This window comes from Brassica napus, chromosome C5 (genome assembly GCF_020379485.1).
Source record: "Brassica napus cultivar Da-Ae chromosome C5, Da-Ae, whole genome shotgun sequence".
NCBI lineage: Eukaryota > Viridiplantae > Streptophyta > Magnoliopsida > Brassicales > Brassicaceae > Brassica > Brassica napus.
The window spans coordinates 12,750,749-12,765,887 of NC_063448.1; the positions used below are offsets into that span (position 1 = coordinate 12,750,749).

General features: G+C 36.0%; 2 protein-coding genes across 2 annotated transcripts; one reads left to right on the top strand and one right to left on the bottom strand.

Moving 5' to 3' along the window:
- Positions 1 to 3,552: 3,552 nt before the first annotated feature.
- LOC106407680 (early nodulin-like protein 1) lies at positions 3,553 to 5,971 on the top strand. The gene is made up of 4 exons (XM_013848549.3): positions 3,553 to 3,940; positions 4,018 to 4,133; positions 5,202 to 5,597; positions 5,693 to 5,971. Exons 1-4 carry the CDS (start codon positions 3,781 to 3,783, stop codon positions 5,753 to 5,755), a joined length of 735 nt encoding a protein of 244 aa, XP_013704003.1. The 5' UTR covers positions 3,553 to 3,780; the 3' UTR covers positions 5,756 to 5,971.
- Positions 5,972 to 6,418: 447 nt separating this feature from the next.
- LOC106407084 (indole glucosinolate O-methyltransferase 4) lies at positions 6,419 to 8,024 on the bottom strand. The gene is made up of 3 exons (XM_013847876.3): positions 7,400 to 8,024; positions 6,946 to 7,318; positions 6,419 to 6,854 (listed from the first exon to the last, which is right to left on the bottom strand). Exons 1-3 carry the CDS (start codon positions 7,834 to 7,836, stop codon positions 6,546 to 6,548), a joined length of 1,119 nt encoding a protein of 372 aa, XP_013703330.1. The 5' UTR covers positions 7,837 to 8,024; the 3' UTR covers positions 6,419 to 6,545.
- Positions 8,025 to 15,139: the final 7,115 nt, after the last annotated feature.

Genomic DNA, 15,139 nt, shown 5'->3' on the forward strand with positions numbered 1-15,139 from the left:
ATCAGTTTGTTAGAGGAGGACCACCGACAAACAGCAGAGAGTTATTCAACCGAAAACATTCTGGCTTGCGTTCGGTAGTTGAGAGGACATTTGGAATATGGAAGGCTAAGTGGAGGATTCTTGATAGGAAGCACCCTAAGTATGAGCTGAATAAATGGGTGAAGATTGTGACAGCAACAATGGCTCTCCACAATTTTATAAGAGATTCAAACCATGAGGATTGTGATTTTGCACATTGGGAAAGAGTGGAAGAATATGAACATCATGGGGATGAAGATGATCATGTTGCATACGTACCAGCTGGAGATAGAGTCATGGAAGCTATACGAGATTCCATTACTGAAGATATGGCTAGAGGACGTCGACTTCCATACTAGATCTAAGTTGTTTGATAAGTAGTTGTTTGATGGTGTCTTTTGAAGCTTTGTAATGTGAATTGCTGATCCCTTTGTGGCAAATGCTTATTCTAGTATGGGTTTGTAGTTTTGTTTCCTTTGGACCAATTGATAATGCAAACTCATTATCCTTTTATGTTTAAGTTTTTATTTACCATGATCTATTTAAAGTTTTTGAGATTATCTTATCTTTATTTATTTTTTGAATTGGTTTTGAGTTATCAATATATCAAAACTATTGTTGGATTTTAGTGTGTTAAAATTTATCATATATCAAACAATTGTTAGACTTTTATTTAAATATTTTAATCAAATTTACAAAATTATAATCATTATTTATAATTTCATTGTCTTATTTTCATTAAAATAAATTTATGAAATTTAAAACAGAATTTTAAAATTATTTTTTTGTAATTGTAATTTAGATAAGATATTAAAATTAACAGGATTAATATAAATAATAATCATGATTTAAGAGTAAGATATAGATAAATTAAATACATGTCTATTTTAGTCATTTTGTCATCAACTGCATTTGGATGCAAATGTAAGTTCAAAAAAAATGAACAAACGAACGCAGCTGCATCTGACTGATCCATCTGGATGCACCTTCCAGATGTACAAACGAACAACATCCAGGTAGAGCATCTGACTGATCCATCTGACTGATCCATCTGGATGCACTTTCCAGATGTACAAACGAACAGGGCCTAACTAAATGCGATACGCGCGACCACGCCTCTGCAACGACTGATCAACAAAACATTATTTGAAGAATCCATGTTCACTTTATTTTGAAGTCATGTTATTAAGAGTTTGCGAACTAGTACTCTTTCTATTTTGCGCTTTAGAGTTAACCACGTTGATTATTTAAAATTTTGAACGTGACGTCCATGAAAAGAAACGGCAAGAGATTTTTGGGGGTTTGGCCGAAGCTCGCGTTTTGTCATGTAGTTCTTGTCGTTTTAGCATAAAAAGCTAAACACAAATACGACGAGACGTGTGAACGAAAGGCTGTGCGGTTCGTATGGTTTTAATACAAAAAGGAAAAGCTGGAAGATGCTTGTGCCATTTGTTTATTCCAGTTACAAGCTTCATTTTCTCGAAACACTTCAAAACTAAATAGAAGTGAATACAAGTATCAAACACAACATACCAACAAATTCATGCAAAGACAAATATCTCGATCTTAATTTTGTTATTTTGTTTGTTCTTAAGCAGAATGTTGGATTTTGTTAACAGTTATGTTTGGAAGCTAATGGTTTTGATCAATATGATTTAACTTATCCACCGTCCATTTAACTATTATAAAACCAGCTAGGTTTAACCAAAATACATTAGAATCAATTTATTTGTGTTTTTTTTTTTTAAATAATCAGTTGGTTGTTGTGGTGCTATATATGTTGCTCTACCGATATATGCATAAATTCTGTTACTCTATAATTTATACTATTATTTTTCAAAACTTACTGACGATTTGAATATTATTTTGGGAGCGGGGAAATTTCGACCGTGTGTGTTATATTATATGTTAGTATAACTAAGTTAAAGATTACATCAAAAGAGTTTCAAGAAATGAAGAGAAAGAAAGACATTCACTATCCTCATTTTCTTATGGGAAGATAAGATTGTAATTGATGCCTATGGCCTATAAGATATGCGTATAATTTGCATCCAGCCCATAAAGTTGTGTCGAGAGTTCAAAAGTAATTGGTTATATTTCTATTTTCGTTTGATTAAAGCGAGAAATAAAAAGATGGAAGATAATTGTACAATCAAATGAAAAAAGTAGGGGTTAAATCACAGGCGTAATGATTTAAGAATAATAATCACCATCATTATCTCGTTATATAATTCTCACTTTACTACTTTTTCTCTTTATTTTTTAATGTATCTTTGCTTGTGAATTTTTGTTAGTTCATTTTTACTGTTTTTTACCAGTAGAGCATTATTTCCCGTGACAAAAATGATGACACCTTTTTAGAACCCTTCATTATAATTGCTTAACCCTCCTGTAAATTACCTGTCTTCCAATCTTATTCTTGAACTAATAAACCAGTAAGTTTGGTCTACACAAAAAGATTAGTCAATCTGATCTTTTCATATAAAAGTCTAGTAATACAGATTCAAGAAAAATAGTTACGGACGGAGAGCATCTCCAAAACAAGCTCTATAACTTTAAATATAAAGTTTTTTGCTTTTCAAAAAGGAACTTCAAAATTTAAATTTTAAAATTTAATATGAAGTTTCACTACTCAAATTTAAAGTTTCATCTTTTTATTTGCATCTTGGTCCTTATAATTAATTATACATCACATTTATAATTCTTAAGTATTTTTTTATTTATCATTTTAATCTTTAATACTTTTGTATATCTTAAATATTTCAAATTTATTTCTATAAATTTAAATTTTACACATAAGATTAAATAAAAATTTTAAAATAAGATTTATAATATTTTAAAACTAGAATTAGATAATAAGAATATTACAAAAGAAACTTAATAAATTTTTTTTTTTAAAAGATACATGAAGACATAATTATTACACAAATTTGAATATTACAACAACACTAATAGTCTAGTAAATTTGCTCTAGAACTTCTAAAATATTGTTCAAACAAATTATGTGTATCCGAAGATAGAGCATTACAAAAATGATTTTATGTAATGATATGGTATTTTTTTGTAGTTTAATATTTAATTAATTATTTCTATTTATAATTTTATATTTTAGTATAAGATTTAATTAATTAATATTTTTATAGTATTTTATATATATGCTAGTTATTTTTTTTTTATAGATTTAGATTAATTATGACAGATATGAAGACCATAACATAAATTACAAATAATTTTGAAATTAAATTTGAAGTTTTGTTTTGGAAAAAAACGTTATGAAACTTCAAATATAGAATTTTGCAAACTCTAAAATAGAGAGTCTTTTTAGAGACGCTATTCCCATGGTAAAGATGTCTTTTAAATGCAAACTTGTACCTTGTGGTATTCATATTTCAAAAACAAGTAATTTTGATTATCGTTTTTAATCTAGTATAGTTATGGAAAGATTAATAAATTAAAAACACTTCTCAAAACTTTTCAAATCTTCTCCATTTGTTCAACACAGGCACACATAAAAGTAAAAACAGACGGAGCCACTCACTGCACACATATCAAAATACTCCTCTTTCTAGTATCTCTCTCTGTCTCTTTTATTTTTCTTCTCCCTAAGCTCTCATAGGCACACTAAACCTCTCTTTTGACCTAGCGTGAGTGAGTGAGAGAGAGGCCTGCAAAGATAAAAAGGGCAGACATCATTGAAGCTCTTTACTTCTTTTTTTTGTTCACAATCTCTTAACCTAAGCTTCTCCTCATTTCAAGCAAAAAATGGTTTCATCTCAGCAACGTCTCTCTTTCTCCTCCTCAAAACTGGCCTTCTTCTTCTGCATCCTCTCTCTCTTCTCTCGTCCTTCTCTTTCCGCCTCATTTCTCGTCGATGGCGTCTCTGTCTGGAAAACTCCCGTTGTTCATGTCGGCGACTCCGTTAGTAAGTGTACAAGATCAGTCTTTTTTTTTTGCTAGATTTTCTGTTAAATTAACGGTTTTCTGCTGCTTTGCCTCCAGTTTTCAGACATAAGTACGGAAACGATCTATACATCTTCAGGACAAAAGATGCATTCAATGTCTGCGACTTTACTCAAGCCACTCTTCTTACCAAATCTAACTCCACTTCCTTCACGGTAATACATATCTCTTTCTCACATTCTTCACATTTCACTTAGTTCGTTACAAAATGTGAAAATTTTCTAGTAAAGGATGTGAATTTATTCTGGGGTTTCTCTGAATTTTCATAAAGTTTTGATCTTTACAAGTCTCCTTTTTTCCCCTCTGTGTTCTTGAGATTGACAAAGAAACATCTTCCCCTGTTTTTCTCTGTTTTATGTCTGAAACCCTCTTTTCCTCATTAATTTAATAAGTTTCAGTGAATTATTAAGTAGAAACTGAAATCCGATGCTTTGTTCTGACAACAGAATTTAAAATTGATTAGACTAATGGTTTGACACACAAAAAGTCATAATGTTCAAGGCTCAATGATAATCGAAGTGTAAGAAGCATCTCAACTACTAACAGGGCTGTCTAACCGCACGCGCAAGCGGAGCGCAACCCGGTTGCGCGTAGCGGTCGAACATGGCCCGAAATATAAAAACAAAAAGTTTAATTTTTTAAAAAATATATATAGATAAATTATGGTGAAATTTTTTAAAATTTTAGATATAATGCTAAATTTAGAACTTATAATTAAAAAGAATCAGACAAAGTTATTAAATTTTAAAATTACTTGATAAAATGTACGATTAATATTTTTTTTTGAACATGGTCTAAAATTAATCCGAGACGGCCCTGACTACTAATCCTCCTTAAAAGTTCAAAGTTTCAAACTTTAACATTCACATTAATATTTGTTCAAAAAAAAAAAATTTGTTCAAAAAACAAAAACATTCACATTAATATTATCCGTTTTATTTCCTCAATTTCATGAAGATTATTTTCTCATTACATTGACAATCAGACACATGAATGACTTCATCTGTTTTATCTTTTCGTCATTAGTTAACTGTATTACCAAATACTAAACTCCAACTATGATGGTCTTTTCTGACAAAAATAATTGAAAAGTTGGTTAAACTAATGGGTTAATACACAAAAGTCATGTGCTCAGGGCTCAATGACAATCACACTAGTCGATAAGAAGCAATTAAACCTTCTAAGTTTTCAAACTGACATTTGTAACTTTCACTCTAACGCAGTGGTACCCATCAAGACCAGGCTCCTACTACTTTTCCTTCACAAACAACACATCTCTTCCCAAAACCTGCCAACTCAACCAGAAGCTCACAGTCCAAGTCATCCTCACAGCCGCATCTTCGCCCTCACAGCCGCCAACACCTGCCATAGCTCCTGGTCCAGTCTCGGAAGGAGGAGATGTCTCATCTTCTCCTTCTTACCCATGGCCACTAGGTCCAAGAGAAGGTTCAGCTTTATCTCCAGGACCATCTCCTTCAGAGATCACATCAGTGACGGTTCCTGGAAAAGATGGTGTTCCGTTCATTAACAGTAATCCGGCTGTTCCACTTCCCACCGGAGAAGTGGACTCTACTTCCTCCATTAACCCTTTACCCACTTCCACAAACTCAGCACAGCAGGTATACACACTCATTGCAACAACAACAACAACAACAGGCTAAAAAGATTATTGCTTTATTGAAATGTTTGATGGTGCGTGTGTGTGTGTGTGCAGGTAATGATGGCAGTAACGGTGAAGCTAGTTCTGTGTTGTGTAGCCATGTTTCTTCTCCTGTAGAGAGTATTAGTAGCTTTTTCAATGGATGAATGATTACGTTTTCTCATCTTATATGCTAATTACAACTTAACTTTGATCTCGTAATCATTCATTCATTCATTTATTCATTCTCCCTTTTGCTTTTCTCTTATGGTTAGGATGTCTTATTGTTAGAATGTTAGGTCGCTAATATCTTGTAATGTGCATCTTTTATAAAGTAATGTGGCTTCTTTCTAATGTTTCAGTGGTCTCCACTAGCTACGGACTCACTCAAATGTCTCAGATTTCTTTTCAGAGTTTTTGGTCCCCACTAGATAAAAGTATAAGCATATACATATTATAAAGTACTGTGTCCTTTTTTTCTTTTGCTTTCTTGATTTCAGAACAAGAAACATAGTGGAACATTAGGTTTAAAATCATGTGAAGGTTTCTGTGAACAAGATTCTCTCAAGCTTTTTGAAATAACAGAATTAAATGAATAGTTGTATTATAGAGTAGCCGTTGTTTCCCGTGAATGTAAGAAGACAATCAAGTAACAGAGAGAAAGAGGAAGGAAACAAATGAAATTAGCCGACCGTTGAGTAATGAATGTGCACTTGTGACTTGTGGGCTCTTCATAGAGGAATTGCAATTCATGTGACTAATGCAGTTAAAGCTGATTCTTAAAAGACGATAATGACAAAGTAATATAAAATTTTACTTCTTATTTCATATTGCTCCAAGACAAAGCGAGGGTTGTGATCTTTAACTCATTACAAACAAACAATTGAACCGAAGATTAACTTCATGTGAGGATTTAGTTTTTGTATTTTTATACATTTTCTTTACAGAACTCAATGATCCAGCAGTGATAAGCGGGACAAACGAACTTGCACTTGGTGAAACCAGAAGCTGCAGCTAGAGCTTCAAACTCAGCTCGTGACCTCTCTTTCCCACCAGAACATTGGGTGAACATTAACATGTCCATGTCAAAGGCAATGTTTGCATTGATGTCTCCATTCTCAGCGTCATCAGGCGTGACTAGTTCTATGACAACAACTTTACCATTCTCAGGTAGTGACTTCCAACAGTTCTTAAGAATTTTAACGCAATCTTCATCAGTCCAATCATGAAGTATACGCTGTAAAACAATTTTGATCCCATACGTAAGTACAAAATATAAGTATACATACACTTTTTAAGAAGTATAATAAGATGGTTGATGGACTTACTTTCAAGATCATGGCATCTCCTTTTGGAACATCCACGAACATATCTCCGGGGACATGGTCCACCCCAGGGTAAGAAGGTGCTTGTGCCAAGGCACAAGTCAGGTCAAAGTTGATACCCTTAATATTAGGATACTTAGAAGTAACAACACCGAGGGTGTTTCCAACTCCTCCTCCAACATCAACCAACACATTCACATCTTTGAAGCCTTGGTAAACTTCAAGAGCCTTCTTCACAACCGCAATTGTAAATCCGGTTTGATTAAAGAGCTTGCTAAATCTCTCATCTGTTCCCATATAGTCGAAGAGTTTCATGCCGCCATGTGCACGACCAAACGCATCTCCTCCTTCAAGCACCACATCTTTCAACTGTCCCCTGAGAATATAGTATATCAACAACGTAAGATTCATTCTGTTTTTTTTTTTTTTTGTTTTTTTGAAAATGTATAATTGTTACCATGTACTGAGGAAGACACTGTCGAAGTTTACAATGACTTGAGAAGCTAAGGATCCAATATCTTGAATGTTATCTTTCAAGAAGAACCTGCAAATTGGCTCGGCTCTGTAGACCCTCTCGCCCTTTCCGGCTTGGACCGTACTGCACTTGACCATGGAGTAACTAGCGAGGAGACGGAGCATCCGGTCTAGCAAAACCGGTGCTCCTGGGTTACGAGGTGTGGTTGGAAGTAGATTTGATATCTCGGAAGGTGAGAGGAACACCGAAGCGGCGTAGAGAGTGTCAAAGACACCGAGCTCGAGGGCAGCTTTGAGAACCATCGGAAAGGCGGCAGCATTGGCTATTCTCACGGCCATCAAGCCCAACTCGTTATCATCATCAATAACAATTTGGGTTTTGGTGTTAGCGCTTAATGTTTCTTCAATAAGGATTCCCATTTTTTATTTTTTTCTTCTTTGTCACGGTACCGTAAGTGATCGCACTGATCAGAAGCGAGGGTAGATAGAGAAGCTGGTGTGTATGTGTGTTTTTTCTCTTCTGGATGATGATTGGATGGATCTTAGCTTCTTCTTTTATAGCAAAAGCTTAGCCTACTCTTTGTTATTTAATTTGAATTAACAATATTGTAATATTGTTGGCGTGCCGGTCCATTTGGCTGGCTAATTAGTATCCAAGAGCCACTTGTGGCGGCTGAAACAGTCAAATCTTGTTTCAAGTCAGTTGGTTTTTAAGTCAATGTTCAAAGGAGACTTTAATTAATCACTATAGTCGACCAAGAGTACATCTTATATCTTATATTTTTTTTTTTTTTCTTAAAGAGTATACATATCTGTTAAATTTCTTTTCTTTTTTGTTCGTCAATTTGATCGACATAATATTATAATACTGAGTCACACATAGCTGCTACTTGATTAGAATTTAGAAAGATTGCGACATAGGAAGGGCAAGAGAGATATGCATAATTTGGACCGAAGTGAGTGGAACATCGACCTTTATGGCCTCCATCATGAATTGTCCTTCCAGGAAGGTCACAAGTTTTTGGATTGTTACTTCATTAACTTGGACTCAATGCTCAGTAAATTATTTAGGGTTAATTAGACCAATTAACCATGAGAACATTTTTTAAGTAGCTATGTAATGGACCAGTTTAAGTAAATTACAAAGGTGTTACGTCTCTGACTGAAATTATCATTGTTTTTGCATGGTTATATACGGGCGTAGGCGAGGCAATGAGTGGTTATGGATAGGAACGTTGCTTATTCAAAAAGATAACTACTCAAATAAATGACAACAACAAAATAAACTTTATTTTTCATTTTCTTCCAAAACCATGTACGAACATTCACTACAAGAAAACACAGTTTTAGCAAGGAAATTTAACGAGGAAAACTATTCCTCGTGAAATTACGATGACTTAACGATGAAATTGCGAGGAAATAAAGTTTCGTCGTAATGGCCTTGTAAAATACCGAGTAAAGATTTTTCTCGTAAAATCGTCGTAAGTTAACGTGATTTTTCCGAGAAAAATGTGTTTCGTCGCAAATTCGTCGTAATTTTAGCATGATTTTTACGAGGAAATAACTTACGAGGAAAGAACGAGAAATCCACCAACTTAACACGTTTTTTTTGCCACCAACCTAATTTTTCGTCGTAAATTCCTAGCAAAATTCAACTACCAGATTCGAAAATTTTCTATATATATGGAGGTTTGAACATAATTTTAAGCACACCAACAAGAAAAAAAAAAGTGAAAAAAATGTCGGGCTTGGGAAATATTTTCGAGTTGCGGAGGTGGATGTATATGCATAGAGATGCTAACGGGAGAGTGACGAAAGAATATCTTGCTGGGTTGGAGCGTTTTATGCATCAAGCAGATTCTACACCGCTCGCCCAAGAAAGCGGTAAAATATTCTGTCCTTGTAGGAAATGTAACAATTCAAAGTTGGCAAATCGTGAAAATGTTTGGAAGCATTTAGTAAATAGAGGTTTCACGCCAAATTATTATATCTGGTTTCAACATGGAGAAGGTTATAGTTATGATCAGAATGAAGCTAGTAGTAGTAATAACAACTTTCAAGAAGAACCGGTTGATCATCAATTGCATAATGCACATAGTTACCATCAGGAGGATCAGCCGATGGTAGATTATGATAGGGTTCATGATATGGTAACTGATGCATTCGTAGCTCATGATGATGAAGATGAAGAACCTAACATAGATTCAAAAAAGTTTTATGAAATGTTAGATGCGGCAAATCAACCACTTTACAGTGGTTGTAGAGAAGGTCTCTCTAAATTGTCATTGGCTGCTAGAATGATGAATATTAAAACTGATCACAATCTACCTGAAAGTTGCATGAACGAATGGGCAGATTTATTTAAAGAGTATTTGCCGGAAGACAATGAGTCTGCTGATTCTTATTATGAGATTCAGAAACTGGTTTATAGTCTTGGGTTGCCTTCGGAGATGATAGATGTTTGCATCGACAACTGCATGATCTACTGGGGAGATGATGAGAAGTTGGAAGAATGTCGATTCTGCAAGAAACCACGATTCAAGCCGCAAGGAAGGGGACGTAATAGGGTACCGTACCAAAGGATGTGGTACCTACCAATTACAGATAGATTGAAAAGATTGTACCAATCGGAGCAGACTGCTGGAAAGATGAGGTGGCATGCCGAGCATACTCAGACGGATGGTGAGATGACTCATCCATCAGATGCAAGAGCCTGGAAACATTTTAACAAAGTACATCCGAATTTCGCTAGCAATAGCCGGAATGTGTACCTCGGATTATGCACAGATGGATTTAGTCCATTTGGAATGTCAGGGAGACAATATTCATTGTGGCCTGTCTTTCTTACGCCATACAACCTGCCACCGGAGATGTGCATGCAACGGGAGTTTTTATTCTTGACCATATTAATACCCGGTCCGAAGCATCCAAAAAGGTCACTTGATGTTTTCCTACAACCACTGATAAAAGAGTTGAAGGATTTGTGGTCAACAGGGGTGAGGACGTATGACTGCTCAACGAAGAAGAATTTTACGATGCGAGCTATGCTTTTGTGGACCATAAGTGACTTTCCTGCCTATGGGATGTTGTCTGGATGGACTACACATGGGAGATTAGCTTGTCCATATTGTAATGGAACGACAGATGCATTTCAACTGAAGAATGGTAGAAAGACAAGTTGGTTCGATTGTCACCGTCGATTTCTTCCAGTTGGCCATCCGTACCGAAGAAACAAGAATTTGTTTAGGCACAAAAAGGTTGTGAGAGACACTCCTCCTCCATATCTAACTGGAGAACAAATTGAAGCGCAAATCGACTACTACGGAGCTAACGAAACAGTTCGCTGGGGTGGTAATTGGCATGTCCCTCGTAATATGCCTGATTCTTACGGTGTTCATCACAACTGGCACAAGAAGAGTATATTTTGGGAGTTACCATATTGGAAGGATCTCCTTCTGCGCCACAACCTTGATGTGATGCATATAGAGAAGAATTTCTTTGAGAACATCATGAATACAATATTGAATGTCCCAGGGAAGACAAAAGACAACATAAAATCGAGGTTGGACTTGCCGGATATTTGCTCAAGAAGTGAGTTACATATAAAAAGCAATGGCCAAGTTCCCGTTCCAATTTTTAGATTGTCTTCAGAAAAAAAGTCGGTTTTGTTCAATTGGGTGGCATCAGAAGTGAAGTTCCCTGATGGGTATGTTTCAAATCTTTCAAGATGTGTTGAAAAGGGTCAAAAGTTCTCCGGGATGAAGAGTCATGATTGTCATGTCTTTATGCAACGACTTCTGCCATTTGCATTTGCGGAGCTACTTCCAACAAACGTACATGAAGCACTTGCAGGTAGTTTACAATAGGACAATAATATTAAATTGGTTTAGTTTACAATAATAGTATTTGACTAACAATGTGTTTAATTGTTTTTGGAATAGGCATTGGAGCATTTTTCAGGGATTTGAGCACACGCACTCTTAAAGAAGAAGTCGTAGAACAGCTTCAGGAGAACATTCCTATCTTATTGTGCAACTTGGAGAAGATATTTCCTCCAGGCTTTTTTGACGTGATGGAGCATCTAGCTATCCACCTCCCATATGAGGCATTGCTTCGTGGACCGGTACATTACGGATGGATGTATCAGTACGAGCGAGCCATGAAATATTTGAAGGGAAAAGCAAAGAACCTCGCCAAAGTTGAAGGTTCTATAATTGCTGGAAGTTTGACAGAAGAAGTTTCTCACTTCACATCGTACTACTTTGCGTCAAAAGTACGTACACGAAGAAGAGCTCCAAGAAGATATGATGATGGTGGCGTTGCGCCCACATATGCAGTTGTTGGTGTTCCAGAAATCTTTAGCCAGATTGGACGACTTGGTGGGAAATCAAAACAGGTTTGGTGGTCGAGTGAAGAAGACGCTCATAGTGCACACACCTATATTCTACTCAATTGCGAGGATCCATTGATGCGTTATTTTGAAAGGTAACTTAAATTGAGTATACATTATATAATTGAGAGAGATTAATTCATGTAAAATGTGAATTTACAGCATGTTTGTTTCACAAGTCGAAGAAACATTTCCTGGTATATCCACAAGTGACGTAGACAAAAGAAAAGATCAACACTTTGTTAAGTGGTTGAAGAATCAGGTATTAATCAAATACTTTTAAAATTTTCATACATGAATGATTTGTATTTCAACGTTCTTTTTATTTTTAAATAGGTTGATTATGACGACGATGCAGATTATCCTAAGTGGTTACACGAAGTAATTCAATCTCCACTTGTAAAGGTCACCACATCACAGATGTATTTCACACGAGGCTATACTTTTCACACATATGAGTATGGTAAACAGCGGGCAACCAGTAACTATGGAATTTGTGTGAAAGGAGAAACAGATTTCTACGGAATCTTGACGGAGATTATTGAAGTCGAATTCCCAGGGATATTGAAGCTAAAATGCGTCCTCTTCAAGTGTGAATGGTTCGACCCCGTCGTCAATAGAGGTGTTCGGTTGAACAAATTCGGTGTAGTAGATGTCAACGGTGGCCGGAGGTACAACAAATTCGAGCCCTTCATCTTAGCTTCACAAGCAGACCAAGTTAGCTTCCTTCCATACCCACGGATGAGAGAGTCGGGTATAAATTGGTTAGCCGTGATCAAAGTTACACCTCGAGGACGAATCATCGTAGGAGAAGAACCACCATTGCAAGAAGAACAAATAAATGAAGTTCATGAACCTGAACAAGAAATTGATGACATCCTTCTCATTGATCCGCATAATCACGAGTATGAAGATCTTACCGAAGATCCCACGGAGGAAGCTGTTGAAGACGAGTTTCATGTAAATGATGATGTTTCAAGTGATGACGAGAATGTCGATGAATCCGATTAATGTATTTCATATTTGTATGAGTTTGATTTATTATATATAATTAAAGATAATGGGAGTTTATTTATAAATAAGATATCGACATTAATTATAAGTAAAGGAATTGTGTTTTTATAATTTTCGGTTTGGATTAGAATGAATTGCTTGAGGTTAAAGGATAGAAGTGTTTGATATATGAAGTAGAAGATAAAGAAGATGTGGTTTGGGATTTGGGGTTTCGTTTTAGGGGTTTAGAGACAGTCGTCGTACTTTCCACGTTATCTCACGGGAATTTTACGACGATTTATAATACATTACCTCGCATATTCCACGGTAACAGTAAACGTCGTAAGAGCCTCGTTAACTTACGTGGAATAAGAGACGATTTATAATTAAAAAAGCGGACCTCGCTTATTCCACGTAAGACTAAAACGTCGTAAGAGCCTCGTTAACTTACGTGGAATGAGCGAGGTTAGCTTTTTTATTTTACTTTTCGTCGTTAATTCGTCGGTAAATATACTAAAATGAAACCCAAATCCCTAAACCCCAAATGTGCAAACCCTAAAACTCCCCATCCTACTTCATATAAACTAAAAAAAAATTAATTTTCAATTTTTTTTTTATGTTTTTAAACCTTTCATATATGATTTGTAGAGTGTGTTTGATTTGTTGTGTGATATGTCAAATTCAAAATTTGTAAAATTGTTTTCCAACGTATTAAACCTTTCAAATTCAAAAAAATATATATATTGAAGTTAAAGGGTTAGAAATATATGAAGTATAAGATAAGAAATATAAGGAAGATAGGGTTTGAGGTTTGGAGATAAGAAAGATAGGGTTTGAGGTTTGGGGTTTAAAATTTTAGGGGTTAGCAAAAAAAGCCTCGCTATTTGCACGTAAAATCGATGATAAAAACAAAAATCGTCGCAAGAACGACGTTAAATAAAACACGGGCCTCTGTATATCCTCGTTAATTTGCTTGGGCCTTGCGACGAAACAAAAGACGGGCCCACGTAAAATCGATGATAAAACAAAAATCGTCGCAAGAACGACGTTAAATAAAAGACGGGCCTCTGTATATCCTCGTTAATTTGCTTGGGCCTTGCGACAAAACGAAAGACGGGCCTCTGTCTTTCCTCGTTATTTTGCGACGAATTGTCGACGAACACTAATCCTATATATAGGCGAAACCGCAGCCCTCTTCATTTCCTCTCTAATTCCTCTCTAGAGCCTTTCTATTTCCTCTCAACATGGTAACTCTCTTTCCTCTCTAAGTAGTTTAGGGAATTTAGATTAGGTGGTTAGTTTAGGGAATTTAGTTTACGAAATTAGTTTACAAAATTTAGGTTTCCTCATTTTATTAATTACGTAGTTAATACTGTTCATAATTTTTTATTTACTCTTGAATTTAATTTAGAAATTTAAATTTTGCAGACTATTCGTAGGCACCAGCGTAGTGCTCACTACTCGCAGATGTTCGGTCCACCGGGTAGTCGGTTAGACCCGTCTTCACTTCCCGGTTCTTCTTCAGCTCCTGGTTCTTCGGGTCAGCAGGAGACCGTCCCCGAGACTCAATCTTCTCAGAGAGTCTCGCCTTCTTCTACGGCATCGCCATCAGTTCCTCATGTGCCTCCTCCGGTAGCTCCTCCTCCGATGCCAGCTCCTCATGTGCCTCCTCAGATGCCCGCCCATCAGGTTCATGCTGATTTGATGGTGCCAGCGAGTTGTCCTTACTCTCAGTACACTGTTGAGGACATTCTCGGTTTGCCAGGCAGAGAAGGCTTACCGATCATAGACCCCGACCGACCTGAAGGAACTCTTTGGTATGTATGTTACATTTATTTTTTAAAATTCATTTGTGACTTTAATAAATATTTAAAACTTTGAATTTGTTTTTTTTTTCCAGGTTTGGGGTTGATAACTGCCTTGCAACAGAAGTAACCGAGACGATTAAAGGTTACTTCTCCATGGCACATCCCAACTGGAAATCCACTCCGATCTACATCAGAAGGACGTGGTTCAAGATTTACGCTGTAAGTTTTTACAATTTATTCCTGATTTATATTTTTTTAAATTTTATTTTTCTAAACTAATTATTAATGTTTTTTTTTTTGCAGCAAAAATTTAATTGGTCCATGGGGGTCACTGAGAAGGTGCGGAAAGAGTTTATCGACAAGGCGAAGAAACGTTTGTTGGACACGGTCTCCAACTGGAAGGGTGACTGGATCGTGAAGGGCTATGAGCGGGGCAAACCCTCAACCATCACCACGGACGTGTGGGATGGCCTCATCCGTTACTGGAGGGATCCTGATGCCATGAGAGTCGCCCAGTCTTGCTCCGCCTCCC